The 16,727-nt window shown below is 42.8% G+C and overlaps 1 protein-coding gene across 3 annotated transcripts in view; it reads left to right on the top strand.

Annotated features, from left to right (window-relative positions):
• Positions 1-16,727, top strand: part of epha8 (eph receptor A8) — a 527,638-nt gene that overhangs the window by 412,090 nt on the left and 98,821 nt on the right. For all 3 annotated transcript variants that reach the window (XM_072586821.1, XM_072586820.1, XM_072586819.1), the window contains exon 13: positions 4,527-4,736. In XM_072586821.1, coding sequence (XP_072442922.1) covers positions 4,527-4,736 — 210 coding nt within the window. The remainder of the gene's footprint in view (positions 1-4,526; positions 4,737-16,727) is intronic.

Raw genomic sequence — 16,727 nt, 5'->3', positions numbered from 1 at the left:
TCAAGGGTAAAGGATCACTCATTACATCATTGCCATGTGCAATTTCTCTGGTATCTTTAGCAAGGTTTGTGTTTGGAATGATAGCCCTGGTTTATTGCAGTTAAATGGAATTGTGTGGAAAATTAGAGTGCATTTCCAGGTGACAAATCCACAATAGCTTTACTGCGTCCAGAATAAATTGTGATAAGGAGAACAGTGTTGGGAAGAACTTAACCTGATCTGTTGTTTTCAGTTTTGGTTTGGATGGATCCAATTCTCCACCCAAACCTGCTTCATTCTGCCTTTAATTTTCAATCTCACTGGACTACCCATCCTTTTTTATTTCAAAAACATACTCCTACACGTAAAAAATCTTTACATACATACATAGTCACAAGAGCAATTCAATTCTGTATAGTCATTACATATGCAAAACAAACAAACAAACCCAAGGCATTTCTTACTTATGTAAGACTTTATTTGCATATGTTTGAGGCACCATTTAGGGTGCAATAATTGAACAGACCCCATTTAACTCTGGCAAGAAGTCCATAGATGATAGTACTTCCTCACTGCTCCTTGGCAACAGCTGCCCCAAGCTTTAGTGCATCCCTCAGCACATCGTCCTGGACCTTGGACTGTGCCAGTCTGCAACACTGTGTCAAGGTCAGCTCCTTGCTCTGGAGTTTCAGATGGACCAAAAAGCATCGTGAGGTGATGGTTCTCCAGGTGCAGAAAACGTTTGTCAGTGTGCGACCGGGAAATAGACCATAGAGTGCAGAGTTTTGCATCACCGGAGATGCTCAGGACTAACCTCGACAAGAAGCACTGCATTACTCTCCAGAGTTCTTTTGCAAAGGCACTTTCTTGTATGAGATGTGTGACAATCTCTACCCTTCCTTCCCCCACCCCCACCCCATCACTACTGCAGATTCTTAGAGGGCAGCACAGAGTCTGAGCGGACATGACGGATCTCAGTGCCCTTTTCATCACCAGCTGAGTGACGTTTTGGTGCTTGTTGTAAAGTTTTGATGAGCCATTCTGTCAAATAACTTTTGGCAGTCTTCTCAGGAAGTAAACTGATGGGATCCACATTCTTCCTTTTCCCGCAGGGTCTTGAGGATGCTACGAGTAACTACTTCCTGATAGACTTGTGATCAAAGTTATTTTTCTTTTTCCTCTTTCCTTTCCACCCCCCTCCCCTCCCCTCCAGAGTTTTGTACATGGTGTCTGGCCACAGTCCCTCTTAGTTCTCCATATGAAGCAAAGGATGACTAGAGTGACTACAATGGTGCAAATTCTGGGAATGGGCCAGACCTATGCCCCATGCAACAGAGACAATGCCTCATACCTGATGAAACCAAGTTTCTACCCACAATGGAGAGGGAGTGGTGCTCCGAAAAGTCCAGTTTCTGCCTCACTTTGGTGATAGGCTTCTCCCAAGTTTTGCACACCATATTCCCAGAACCTTCAATTAATTTGCCCTGAAGGTGAAGGGGATAAAGGATCAGTTGGTTCATTCCCAAAGAATATGGCCTTGCCCTTGCCTTGATTTACTTTGGCTCCTGAGGCCAGTTCAAACTAGTCACATATGCTCATGAGTCTGTGCATTGACAGTGGATCTAAGCAGAAAACAGCAATATCATCCATGAACAAGGAGTCTTCAGACCTCCGTTGCCTGGAATAGTTACCCCTGTCAGGCTCGCGTCTTTCCTCATAGACTCAGCAAATTATTCGATGCAACACACAAACAAGGTAGGAGAGAGGGGGCAAACCTGCCTGACCCCAGATTGGATCAGGAAACGTTCTGGTTCCCATTCATTGATTGAGACTGTTGGTATAGAGGTCAGATCTCATTTTAGGTGTGCAAAGGCCTTCTCTTGGTCCAGGCTGATGATTCAGGTATCCACTCCCCTATCCTGCACAGCAGTAATCATATCCCTGAAGATCATGAGACTGAGATAATCCTGCCTGGTACAGCACAGTTTGGTCGCAGAGCAGGATAGGCCTGATCTGTTTGCCAGTGATCTTTGTGATTTTGTAATCCACATTCAGCAATGAAATTGGTCACCAACTTCTAATTTCCTCCCTCTCCCCTTCCACTTGTAGATGAGGGTGATGATACCTTTCCTCACAGATTTGCACAGCAGGAAGCATACCATCGTACATCTCCAGTAGGTTTTGGCCAATCAGAGCTGAACACAACTCAGCCAATAAGCCATCGCTTCAGGGAATTTTATTCATTCCTGAAGAGTCAAGGGCCTTGGTCATCTCAAACCCCTGCCTTGCTGCAAACTTATCTGATTGATTAGCCTTCACAGACCCATTCCCCTTCCTTCAAACCTTCCCTACTTTCCTCAAAGTGACTTTAGTCAGATGAAATACGAATTTGAATCTTCAGAACACAAATTACAAATCTTCAGGAGGATGACGATGCAGAGCTGAGTTACATTCTTCATAGTACATGAGCAGAGATCCCAGTTGCCACACAGATTTTCTGAAAAAGACAGTTTAATGAACATGTGTCAAAATGCTTGTCGCAAAATTCAATACCAGTGTTTTAACTAATAAGTTAGAAATTTAAAATTGTTTTCAATGTAATCAATCCTCTACACCAAAAATATGTAAATGTTATTACTACTTATTAATTTAAGGCATTCATCAAAATTAATCACTTCTGTAAGTAAGGTTCAGAAAAGACACAAATAATCTCAACAGTCCTGCTAGGCCTTGTGACGTTGAAACAAATTCTGTTATGGGGCAAAACACTAATGTTTGGCAGCTGTTTCAGAAAGGAGAAGCTTATCATCATGCAGATGAAAACCATAGAATGGTTAGAGAAGGAAAGGTGGCCACCAGCTGTTGTGTCCATGAAGGGACAATACACCTATTGTTACTTCCCTTGTATTCTCGACAGCTTTAAGTGTTTCCTTTCAGATACAGATCCAATTTCTTTCTAAAAGCTTGAATTAACTCTTGCTCCACCATACTGTTGGGCAGTTCATTCCTGACCCTGACCACACTCCTGCCATAAAATTGGTTTTCCTCGTATCATAATTGCTTTTTTTTTTCCCCCAATAATATTAAATGTCTGCTCACTAGTTCTTGATTGCTCCATGTATGGGAGCAGCTTTCTCCCTGTCTGTCCAGGCTCCTCATGATTGTGAGTATCTTTATCAAATTTTCTATCAGCTCAAAGATGGCAGTCTCAATGTCTCCAATCTATCGACATGACTGATGTTCCTCATTCCTAGAACCATTTTCATGAATCCTTCCTGCACAATCTCTTTAAATCTTCATATCTTTCCTAAATTATGGTGCCTTGAACTGATTGTAGTTCTCCCATCAAGTCAGGCTGATCAAGTGCTCCATTTAATGTAACTTGATTACTCCCACATCATTCCACTTTGTTGGAATAACAGGAATCTGAACAATGATTCATGGCTAAGCTAAGGAACCACATCACAACCTGTTGTAGGACCATTCAACTCTTTATTTCCTGCTAGCCCTTCCTCACTTCAAGTTAAAATTCAGCTTTACATGTCAGGGATAATTTACCCAGCGACCCATGGTAAGTCCAAGCAGTGACCATGCTGACCATTCAAATTGATGCCTACATAGTAGGTGGGCTACACCTGTCACCCAGCAAGTGTTACACACCCCTTTCATAGCATCAAGGAGCGTGGCAGCAAATAATCCAAAAATGGCAGGGCAAAATGGACTAGTAGCATCTAATAAAAATAGCGCAACCCAAAGGAGGCACCCTCCGCTCTGTAAATACCTACTAAAATCATCTTGCCCAGTGTTTGACATGAAGGCACTTTTTGTATCTCTCTCCAAATATGTTCTGACTAAGTTCATATCTGAGTGGCTCTGACAGTTTGCTGTGCAATTTCCCTGAAGCTCTTGCCACCTGTAGTGGTGGAATGACGAGATTGTGTTAATTTTTTACCACCTCCGTTTAGGCAGTAAACTGGGGAGCTGGGTCACATAAATGCTGGCTAAGCTGACTTGAGTTTTCCTTCATTGAGATTGTCTGGGCATTGATAGTGAGACTTTGTCCTGGTGTTTCCTTTCAGTGAGCATGTGATTAGATTAGATTAGATTAGATTACTTACAGTGTGGAAACAGGCCCTTCGGCCCAACAAGTCCACACCGCCCCGCTGAAGCGCAACCCACCCATACCCCTACATCTACCCCTCACCTAACACTACGGGCAATTTAGCATGGCCAATTCACCTGACCTGCACATCTTTGGACTGTGGGAGGAAACCGGAGCACCCGCAGGAAACCCACGCAGACACGGGGAGAATGTGCAAACTCCACACAGTCAGTCGCCTGAGGGGGGAAACTGTGTTGTAAACTGAAGTTCTGAAACATAGGGACCCGCTTTGCAGAGATTTTGTTCAGGATCAAACTCATTGCTTGGATTCATTTTCGAAGAGGAAAAAAATAAATTTCCTGTTTTTTGAAGAATGTCCTTGTGGCATTAGCTGACTGAAATCACTGGAAACTGATTATTTTTTTTTAAAATTCTGTTGCTCTAGAGACACGATGGTCAGTTCACCGTCATCCAACTTGTTGGAATGCTTCGTGGGATAGCTGCTGGAATGAAGTATTTGTCAGACTTGGGATACATACACAGGGACCTTGCAGCACGAAATATCCTGGTCAACAGTAACTTGGTGTGTAAAGTGTCAGACTTTGGTCTCTCTCGAATTTTAGAAGATGATCCAGATGCAGCTTACACTACCACGGTAAATTTTAGAACTTTAATTTATGTTTTGCTTTCCTGTTGATATTCTAACATAGACAGTGTTTATGTTAGAGCGGTCTAAAGTGATTATTGAACTGCAAGCTCTTTATCAAATCAGAATTTGCATCTACACCATGTCATACATTCAGATCAAAGTGCAGAACCACCATCAATTTGTCAACATCCAGCAGAAAGGTTTGTTTCCATATCTGGTCTCTTAATGAAAGATGGCTAGTGACTTGGAGGAGGCAGTGGCATCCTGATCATGTTCTGGGCAGCAAACACAGAAAATGCTGGAGAAACTCCGCAGACCTGTTAGCATCATCGAAGACAGAAACGGACAACATTTCGAGTCTGTCTCCAAAGAAGATTACACCAGAAACTTCCTGGCTCATATATGCCATAGAGGTTTTAGCTCTCATCTAAGAGGGCAGGCAGGGCTGTGGTTTAGTGTCTTACCCAAGAGATGGCAACACTGACAGGGAGCATTATCATACTAGTGCATTGGGGATGTCAGCCTGGATTGGATACTCAAGTTGCTGAAATTGGACTTCAATCCGTAGCTGTCTGACACAGGTTAGTATGTCACCCCTGGCCAATGGCTGACACCAAGCTATTGATAAATTAAGCTAATATTTCAATTTCACTTCAAGGACTTTTATTTTTAAAAGGTCATTTTGCATTACAGTCAAGGACTGCACTGAGGTAAGGCTGCAAACTATCATTCTGTGATATAATAAAACTCCAAGTACAAAGCAATAGGTGCAAAGTGCAGTGTGGAATAATGTACGAATCATTTAGATTAGATCTTTAAGTTATCAAGATTCATCGTCATAGCTTTGAGTTTCTTAATTGTGCAGATGAGATCAGTCTAATTTCAGTTCATTACTGAAGGAACGCTGAAATGTCAGAATTTGGCTTGTGGATTTATTACTAAACTGACAGGAAAGGTTATCCCATTATCTGTCATTTTGGGTTGCCTTGTGATACTTTGTGGCATACAGAATAGGGCCAGGTTTTACCTGTTGGGCTCACTATTTGATCCCATTTATTCTCCTTGAAACACACAGGACTCAGTAAACATGGTGTCATTCAAAACCGTTTCTTCATGTCCTATTTTTAACCAAATCCACATCACTATAACATGTAGTGACAGACATGGAACAGTCCCTCTTCTGGAGTTACGCCAGCACAATCCCCCACCTTTTCCTCTGCAACATTGACTGTATCTGCACCACCTTGTGCTCATCAACTTCACCAACACCTTCCACCCTGACCTCCATTTCAGATGTACATCTCTGGCAACTCCATCCCTCTTGTTCCTGGACCTTTCCATCTCTGTCTCTGGCGACCAACTCAACAGGATCACTATTTTAAAGCCACTGATTGCCACAGCTACCTTGGCTACACCTCTTCACACCAACAACCCTCCCACCAACCCCTCCTCCCCACACACCTAGAGTAAAAACCTGATCCCTTACTCGCAATTTCTCTGAAGTATCTGCTCCCAGGAGGATCAATTCCACTCCTGGACATGGCGGATGTCTGCCTATTTCAAGGAATGAATAGACAAAGAACTAGCCATTTGGGTATTTCCAATGTGATCAACAATGCTCTCCACCACATACCCTCCGTCCCCTGCACCTCTGCCAGTGAACCCCACCCCTCCAACCACAACAAGGATAGAATCCCTGAATCCTCACCTACCACCCCACAAATCTCCGGATACAGCACATTATCCCCTGCAGTTTTTGCCACCTGCAGTCATAGCATCATAGAGATATACAGCATGGAAACAGACCATTCAGTCCAATCCATCCATGCCGACTAGGTATTCCAACCTAATCTAGTCCCACCTGCCAGCACTTGGCCCATATCCCTCCAAACCCTTCCTATTCATATACCCACACAGATGCCTTTTAAATGTTGTAATTGTACCAGCCTCCACCACTTCCACTGGCATCTCCTTCCATACACGTACCACCCTCTATGTCAAAAAGTTGCCCCTTTGGTCTCTTTTATATCCTTCCCCTCCCACCCTAAACCTATACCCTCCAGTTCTGGACTCCCCCACCCCAGGGAAGAGACTTTTTCTATTTATCCTATCCATGTCCCTCATGATTTTATAAACCTCTAGAAGGTCACCCCTCAGCCTCCGACGCTCCAGGGAAAACAGCCCCAGCCTGTTCAGCCTTTCCCTGTAGCTCAAATCCTCTAACCCTGGCAACATCCTTGTAAATGTTTTCTGAACCCTTTCAAGTTTTATAACATCTTTCCAATAAGGAGATCAGAATTGCATGCAATATTCCAACAATGGTCTAACCAATGTCCTGTACAGCCGCAACATGACCTCCCAACTCCTGTACTCTTTCTTCTGACCAATAAAGGAAAGCACACCAAACGCCTTCTTCAATATCATATCTACCTGCAACTCCACTTTCAAGGAGCTATGAACCTGCACTCCAAGGTCTCTTTGTTCAGCAACACTCCCTAGGATCTTACCATTAAGTGTATAAGTCCTGCTAAGATTTGCTTTCCCAAAATGCAGCATCTCTCATTTATCTAAATGTAACGCCATCTGCCACTCCTCAGCCCATTGGCCCATCTGATCAAGATCCCGTTGTAATCTGAGGTAACCCTCTTCACTGTCTACTACACCTCCAATTTCTGTGTCATCTGCAAACTTACTAAGTATATCTCATGTTCACATCCAAATCGTTTATATAAATGACGAAAGGTAGTGGACCCAGCACCGATCCTTGTGGCACTCCACTGGTCACAGGTCTCTCGTCTGAAAAACAACCCTCCACCACCACCCTCTGTCTTCTACTTTTGAGCCAGTTCTGTATCCAAATGGCTAGTTCTTCCTGCGTTTCATGAGATCTAACCTTGCTAACCAGTTTTCCTTGTAAATTTGAAGGGGAACCTTATCGAACGCCTTACTGAAGTCTGTGTAGATCCACTGCTCAGCCCTCATCAATCCTCTTTGTTACTTCTTTTAAATGTCAATCCAGTTTGTGAGACATGATTTCCCACACACAAAGCCATGTTGACTATCCCTAATCAGTCCTTGCCTTTCCAAATACATGTACATCCTGTCCCTCAGGATTCCCTCCAACAACGTGCCCACCATCGACGTCTGGCTCATTGGTCTGTAGTTCCCTGGCTTGTCCTTACTACCTTTCTTAAATAATGGCGTCATTTTAGCCAAACTCCAGTCTTCTGGCACCTCTCCTGTGACTATCAATGATACAAATATCTTAGCAAGGGGCCCAGCAATCACTTTCCTAGCTTCCCATAAAGGTCTAGGGTAAACCTGATCAGATCCTGGGGATTTATCCACTTGTTTCAAGACATCCAGCACTTGCTTCTCTGTAATATGGACACTTTTCAAGATGCCACCATTTATTTCCCTACATTCTATATCTTCCATGTCCTTCTCCACAGTAAATACTGATGCAAAATACTTGTTTAGTGTCTCCCCCATCTCATGTGACTCCACACAAAGACTGACTTGCTGATCTTTGAGGGGCACTATTCTCTCCCTAGTTACCCTTTTGTCCTTAATGTATTTTTTAAAGACCCTTTGGATTTTCCTTAACTTTTTTTTTGCCAAAGCTATCCCATGTCCCCTTTTTTTTTGTCCTCCTGATTCCCCTCTTCAGTATATTCCTACTGCCTTTATACTCTTTTATGGATTCATTTCATCTAACTTGCTGATTCCTGACACATGCTACCTTCTTTTTCTTAACCAAACCCTCAATTTCTTTAGTCATCCAGCATTCCCTATACCTACCAGCCTTCCCTTTCACCCTGACAGGAATATACTTTCTCTGGATTCTTGTTATCTCATTTCTGAAGGCTTCACATTTTCCAGCCATCCCTTTACCTGCGAACATCTGCCTCCAATCAGCTTTAGGAAGTTCTTGCCTAATACCATCAAAATTGGCCTTCGTCCAATTTAGAACTTCAACTTTTAGATCTGGTCTATCCTTTTCCATTACTATTTTAAAACTAATATAATTATGGTTGCTGGCCCCAAGTGCTCCCCCACCGTCACCTCAGTCACCTGCCTTGCCTTATTTCCCAAGATTTAGGTCCAGTTTTGTACCTTCTCTAGTCGGTACATCCACATATTGAATCAGAAAATGTTTTTGTACACACTTAATAAATTTATCTTCGTCTAAACTCTTTACACTATGGCAGTCCCAGTCTATGTTTGGAAAACTAAAATCCCCTACTATAACCATCCTATTATTCTTGCAGATAACTGAGATCTCCTTACAAATTTGTTTTTTAATTTCCTGCTGACTATTTGGGGGTTTATAGTACAATCCCAATAAGGTGATCATCCCTTTCTTATTTCTCAGTTCAAACCAACTAACTTCCCTGGATGTATTTCCAAGAAAATCCTCCCTCAGAACAGCTGTAATCATATTCCTTATCAAAAATGCCACTCCCTCTCCTCTGTTGCCTCCCTTTCTATCCTTCCTGGAACAATAAGCAGCCAGCCCTGTCCATCTCTGAGCCACATTTATGTAATTGCTATGATATCCCAGTCCCATGTTCCTAACCATGCCCTGAGTTCATCTGCCTTCCCCGTTGGGCCTCTTGCATTGAAATAAATGCAGTTTCATTTATCAGTCCGATCTAGTGCTCTGCTTTGTGCCTGCCTGCTCTGACTGTTTGACTCAATCGTTTTTTCAACTGTACCAGTCTCTGATTAATCTCATTCCTCAGCTCGAGTAAATCTCCCTGCCAGTATATTAGTCCCCTTCCAATATAGATGCAATCCATCCTTCTTGTATGGGTCACTTCAACCCCAGAAGAGATTCCAATGATCCAAAAATGTGAATTCTTCTCCCGTACACCAGCTCCTCAGCCATGCATTCACCTGCTCTATCCTCCTATGCCTGCCCTCACTAGCTCCGAACACCAGGAGTAATCCAGATATCACTACTCTTGAGGATTTCCTTTTTAAATTTCTGCCTAACTTTCTATATTCTCCCTTCAGAATTTCATCCTTTTTACCTTTCCTATGTCATTGGTTCCAATGTGTACAATGACCTCCTGTTTGAGAACATTCTGCACCATCTCTGAGAGATCCTCGATCCTGGCACCAGGGAGGCAACACGCCATTCCGATTTTTCACTGCTCACCACAGAAATGTCTGTCTGTACCTCTGACTGAGAGTCCCCTAACACAATTGATCTCTTGGAACCCTTATTGCACTAGAGCCAGTCTCGATACCAGAAACTTGGCTGTTCGTGCTTCATTCCCCTGTGAATCCATCACCCCCTATTTTTTCCAAATCTGCATTCTTGTTTGAAATGGGGATAGCCACAGAGGATTCCTGCACTACCTGCCTACCTCTCTTACCTTTCCTGGAGATTACCCATCTATGACTGTATCTGTAAGTTTTCTCCCTTCCTTTAACTGCCATCCATCATATCCTCTTGTAGGTTCCTCATTGCCTCTAACTGTCTCTCCAACTGGGTAAAAACAATGACTGCAGATGCTGGAAACCAGATTCTGCATTAGTGGTGCTGGAAGAGCACAGCAGTTCAGGCAGCATCCAAGTAGCTTCGAAATCGACGTTTCGGGCAAAAGCCCTTCATCAGGAAACTGTCTCTTCAACTGGTCCATTCAAGCTGGTAGGATTCACAACCAACGGCATTTATTGCAGATACAATCCTCAGTATGTAAACTCTCCCTGAACTCCCACATCTGACCAGAAGAGTATATCACTCTACTAAGGGCCATTTTTGCTTCTTTCAGTCAACAGACCCAGAAAAGTGTTGTCTTATTCCTCTATAAAACACTGCCCCAGGCTAACTTAATATTTACAGCTTGTATTTTGAAGTTTAATCAAGAGGCATATCTCAAATAAAACAAAATCAAGAAACAACACTCCCTACTCACTACTGCAGACTTACTGTAAGGCCACACTTAAAAGTATTCACTTATCTGTTTCTGTGCTGTGACCTCTCCCAAGCGGGTTCCTCTAGTCAGACCCCACCACCAAAAATATATTTCCCTCCCTACTCTATCTGCCTTCCACAGAGACCATTCCCTCAGACTCTGTCATTAAGTTCATATCCCCCACCAACCCACCCTCCAAACCCAGTATCTTTCTCTTCCACCTAACGAGGCACAACCTGTGCCCACACCTGCCCCTTCACTTCCATCCAAGGCCCCAGAGGATCATTTCAAATCTGGTGGAGATTTTTTGCACATCCACCTGTCTCACCTACTCCATCCATTACTCTTGATGTGATCTCCTCCTACCAGAGTGGATGAGGGAACACCTCTGGTCTGCTCACACCAAATGACCCTGTCACCCTGTGGCCAATCACTTCAACTCCCCCACGGACATGCAATTCCTGGGCCTCCTCCACCAAGTCAAACCCACTGGCCAACTAGAGGAAGAACGCATCCTCTTCTGCTTTGGGACCCAACAACCACACACCATCAACATTGACTTCACCAATTTCCAAATCTACCCTCCCTCCACCTCATCACAAGTCCAACCCTCCAACTCTACACCGCTCTCTTGACCTGTCCCACCTGTCCATTCTCCTTCCCACCAATCCGCTCCATCCACTCCACTAACCAATGACAATTACCTCCCACCTGCATCCAACTATCACTATCCCACCTACTTTCCTCCCAGCCCCACCCACCCCCTTATTTTTCTCTCTGCTCCCTGTGCCTTCCATATTCCTGATAAATGGCTTACGCTCAAATCATCAACCCTTCTCATCAAATGATGCCTGACTGGTGGGGCTTTTCCAGCACCACACTTTTTAACTCTGACTCTCCAGCATCTGCAGTCCCCACTTTCTCCTAACATGCTCTCTGACCTTTGTGAGCTCTAAGTAGGACTTAAAGTTCTAGACCATGTCATACATTCAGATCAAAGTGCAGAACCACCATCAATTTGTCAACATCCAGCAGAAAGGTTTGTTTCCATATCTGGTCTCTTAATGAAAGATGGCTAGTGACTTGGAGGAGGCAGTGGCATCCTGATCATGTTCTGGGCAGCAAACATAGAAAATGCTGGAGAAACTCCGCAGACCTGTTAGCATCATCGAAGACAGAAACGGACAACATTTCGAGTCTGTCTCCAAAGAAGATTACACCAGAAACTTCCTGGCTCATATATGCCATAGAGGTTTTAGCTCTCATCTAAGAGGGCAGGCAGGGCTGTGGTTTAGTGTCTTACCCAAGAGATGGCAACACTGACAGGGAGCATTATCATACTAGTGCATTGGGGATGTCAGCCTGGATTGGATACTCAAGTTGCTGAAATTGGACTTCAATCTGTAGCTGTCTGAAATACTTTTTAAAAAATCCTTCTCTGTTTGTCTATAGTTGCCTTTCATATCTCTTGGCACTTTATCTGGAGACTTTTTATGAATGCTGTTATTACATACACTCTCCTGTTCCTTGCTGCTGTTGTCTTTTGATTTGTTTGCATGTACTCACTGTTATGCCAATTTCTTACGATTTGTTACGATTTCAGCTCTTGTTATCCTCTGTTACAACAGCACAGGATGGATCCCAGAATGAAATCAGGCTTGATAGATCATATTTATTTGCGTTTAATTTGTTAATATGCTTAAGCAATGGAAATATATTCACATGAGGTTTCAGATTTTCTAACTACAGCAGTTTATTAGACAAACTAAGTAATAAAAATAATCAACAATCTCTAAGTTTATATGACAGAGTGCTGTCTAAATACATAGTTAAACATAGCTTCAAGCTGTTTCCTGGACACTGTCCATGACAGAGGTTCAAGCCCAGAGAAATTAAACCCTGATCTCAATCCCTTGTTTGCATTCTATTTAACTGACTCCTGACAGTTTTCACACAATTTGAGTCTTTGCCAAATCTGTTGACATGAACTTTTCAGATAGCTCTGAGGAAATTTAGGCTAATAACCTACAGACTTCCATCAAAACTCTTGTAGCTTGAATTTGAACAACTTTTAAGCTATCTACCGAATTGAACTTCACTGGAATTTTCATCCAGGGGCAAACTAAACTGGCTTCTGAATTCAACCCAAATGTATTTGGAACTTAATTTAAAAACTAACCTTGGTCATCAAAACTTCTTTTAAATTAAAGTTCATGATGTTAATGTTTACTTTACTTGCCACAACCTAACAGTATTACCATTATTCCATGAATACTATGCTCAGTTGTGTCCTCCCTGTAAAATATTGTATTTAAATCACTGATCCACAAGAACACTCTACATAGCAGTAGCCTGCACCTGTTTTGAAATCCAATTTCTAGAATGGTGTTAATTTACACATTATTTAATTTTATCGTACTCTCCTCCCTTCCCCCAAAGAATGATCCTCAATACCCTGGTACATCTCATCACATTAGGAGTGCAGCCAACCACATCTACTTGACCAGGAATGTTTGCAACTCCCATATTTTCTGTTTCTTGTCCAGTTTGCTGAACCCTCTTTTTTTTCTCTGAAGATGATCAGTCTGATTTAGATTAGATTCCCTACAGTGTGAAAACAGGCCCTTCAGCCCAATCAGTCCACGCCGACCCTCTGAAGAGTAACCCTCCCAGACCCATCTCCCTCTGACTAATGCACCTAACACTATGGGCAATTTAACCACGGCCAATTCACCTGACCTGCACATCTTTGGACTGTGGGAGGAAACTGGAGCACCCGGAGGAAACCCACACAGACACGGAGAATGTGCAAACTCCACACAGACAGTCACCGGAGGCTGGATTTGAACCTTGGACCGTCGTGCTGTGAGGCAGCAGTGCTAACCAATGAGCCACCGTACTGCCCAAAGAGAAGATTGTGCGTTGCAGATTTACTGTAAGTGTTCAAATTTGCCCCATGAAGGCATTGGATATCCTCTGCTGGATAATTTTGTCACCCATGCTTACCACCACAACATCAGCACTTCAAAATACAGCTCAATGTGTCTGGGGAAAGTACTGACTTGGTGTTCTTGCTGCTTTCAATGAAGACTTGAAGTAATCCTGTGGACCTGCATTTTCCACATCTTCTCAGTGCTCACATTGGACCTTCAGCCACAATCAAGGGTCTCTGAAAGAGCAGGGACTACTGTAATGGTGCAGACATGCTGCCACTTTGGGTAAGCCATTGAGCCACTATCTTCGGTAAACCTTCAGTGGATCCTCTTGCCTGTTGGTTGCTAAACCTTGCCTTGTGGCTCTTCAGATTATTCTGAGAGAGCATCACCTTTCTGGACTGATGTCACCAGCGTTATCATTCTGTTTAATTGTGTTCACGTGTGGGTCCTTTGAATGTTGCTTCATGCTCAGGCGAGAGTTCTTACAGCTGCTAAACACTGTTTATTTAGGCTACACAGCAGCGTGCTCAGCTGTGCAAGATTCAATTCCTTCGCAGGACATTGTAACATTCAAACCAAAATGGATGAATTGAGAGCATAAATAGAAATTAATAGGTATAATCTGGTAGTCTTAAACAGACTTGATACAGGATGACCTGGATTAGGAATTCAATTTTGAAGGGTACAGGACATTTTAGGAAACTAGCAAAATATGAAGGTTTGTGATGAAATTAGCACAACAGAAAGTGATGACTTAAGTTCATGGAACGAAGATGCAGATACTACTTAGTAGAATTGATGAGTGATAAAAATAAAAAAGAAGAAATCACTTGTGGGAGACTGGTGAGCAGGTTGTATACAAATAACAACACTCAGTTTGACGTTACGTAAAAATAATGACAGCTTTTTAGAAAGCTGCAGTGATACATGTGGAAGAATTCTATCGACATATGGATTACATATTGATTGCATATTATAAACATTATTGCAGAAAATAAGTCCATAGTGCAGGAGTAGCATATTGACTTGGCTCGCAGGAGGCAGAGAGTCAGTGTGAGTGAATCTTTTTCAGCTTGCAGTATGTGATAAATAAAAACCGAAAAAGCAGGTGATGTCATTTGGAAACAAAAACCGAAATTGCTGGAAAATCAATTTTTTGGAGGGGCTCAGTGACCCTTCCTCAGAACTGACCGTAGCAGGAATTGTCTGTTTATAGTGCAGAAGATAGGGTGAGGGGAGGAGTTAAGAGATAAATGATAGGTGGGGATAGAGCCGAACAAGAAGAGAAGACAATTGGAAAGATAAAGGAGGGGTAGAATGGTGAATGGCTGCTAATAGAGACTGTTAGTGACTAACAATAAATAGTGTGTAATTGTAGACTGTGATAACAAGACCTGGTCCCTTCCCAGGTTGATGATGCCCTCCAGTGCATCTCCTCCACTTCACTCACCACTGCCCTTGAACCCTACCCCTCCCAACGCAACAAGGACAGAACCCCCCACCACCCCCGGTCCTCATCTTCCACCCCACCAACCTCCGAATACAACACATCATCATTCTCCACCACTTCTGCCACCTCCAAACGGACCCCACGACCAGAGATCTATTTCCCTCCCCACCCCTATCAGCGTTCCAAAAACACCATTCCCACATCAGATCCACGCACCCCCCCATCGGCCCACACCCCACTCCTGGCACCTTTCCCTGCCACTGCAGGAAGTGCAAAACCTGCACCCACACCTTCTATTTAATAATAGAAGGTCTATCAGTGTATGCTGTTTCAGCTGCTTTTAAGCGAGCTTCAAGCAGACGCTGTTGTTCTCCCTTCAATTTTTTCTGGGTCGCTGAGTAGGAGATGATCAAACCTCGCGTGTATGCTTTGATGGTCTCCCACATCATTGATGGGTTGCTAGCCGTACCTGAATTAATTTCTAAAAATAGTTTTAAATTCTTGAGAGAAGTACTTTACAAATTTACTATCTTTCATTAGGAAGGGGTCCATACGCCAATGCCGAGGGGATGTCCCATTGTTCCTCGCCTTAGTTTCCATATATACAGCAGTGTGGTTGGAAATTGCTATACTACCTATTTTACAGGATGATATGGAATTTTAAAAAATCAAGGGGGCAAAAAACATATCAATTCTGGTATGACATTTATGTGGATTGGAGTAGAAAGAAAAATCTCTGTCCTGTGGATGAAGACATCTCCATACATCTACTAATCCTAATTCTTTGTTCAGATCCACCAATTGTCTAGATCTGGGAGATACTCCTGCAGTTCTCTTGGGAATCCTATCTATTTCCGGATCCATAATACAATTAAAGTCTCCCCCTATAATTGTATGACGGGCACCAAAAGCCATCAATTTTGAAAAGGTTTCCGTTATAAATTTAAAGGGGTGTACCGGGGGGGCAGTACAAATTTAAAATCCCATATTCCTTTCCATTAATGAGGGCTTTAATCAAAATATATCGTCCAGATTCATCTTTTATCTGATTTAGGATTTTGAAAGGGAAATTCTTCCGAACAAGAATAACAACTCCCCTGCTTTTTGAGCTAAAAGAAGAAAAAAAGGCCTGATCAAATCCACCCTGTCGTAACTTCAAGTGTTCTTTATCCGACAGGTGTGTCTCCTGTAGGAGAGCTATATCAACTCTTTCTTTCTTAAGATTTGAGAATATTTTCTTCCTTTTGACTGGCGAATTACTCCCCTTGACATTCCAGGTGCACCACTTAACCGACCGATCAACCATAATCATCTGGGCAAATCCGAGACCCCTCGGGAGGGGAAACCCTATCCAGAACATCCCGAACATATTGTATATAAAATTTACAAAAATAAAGGCTCTCTAATACACTCACAACAGTATAATAAAAAACTATTTCTAAATAAAAAAAATATAAAATGTATCTAAGTGGAGATTATCACCCTTGTTCCCAGGGGGTGTCACTTCCTCTCCAAAAGTCCATCATATCCTCTCCCAATGCCCCACCCTTGACCCAGGCACTCCGCAATAAAATGAGGAGAATTCAGATATAATACAAAGCTTGAGTTAACAGTGAGCACCCTACCCCCACCCACACCAACACCTGGATATATTTGGTAATGTTAATACCATATATAAACATAT

This window comes from Chiloscyllium punctatum, chromosome 16, assembly GCF_047496795.1.
Source record: "Chiloscyllium punctatum isolate Juve2018m chromosome 16, sChiPun1.3, whole genome shotgun sequence".
NCBI classification, from domain to species: domain Eukaryota; kingdom Metazoa; phylum Chordata; class Chondrichthyes; order Orectolobiformes; family Hemiscylliidae; genus Chiloscyllium; species Chiloscyllium punctatum.
The sequence above is the reverse complement of the archived record's forward strand: the minus strand, read 5'-3'. Positions and strand labels throughout refer to the sequence as shown.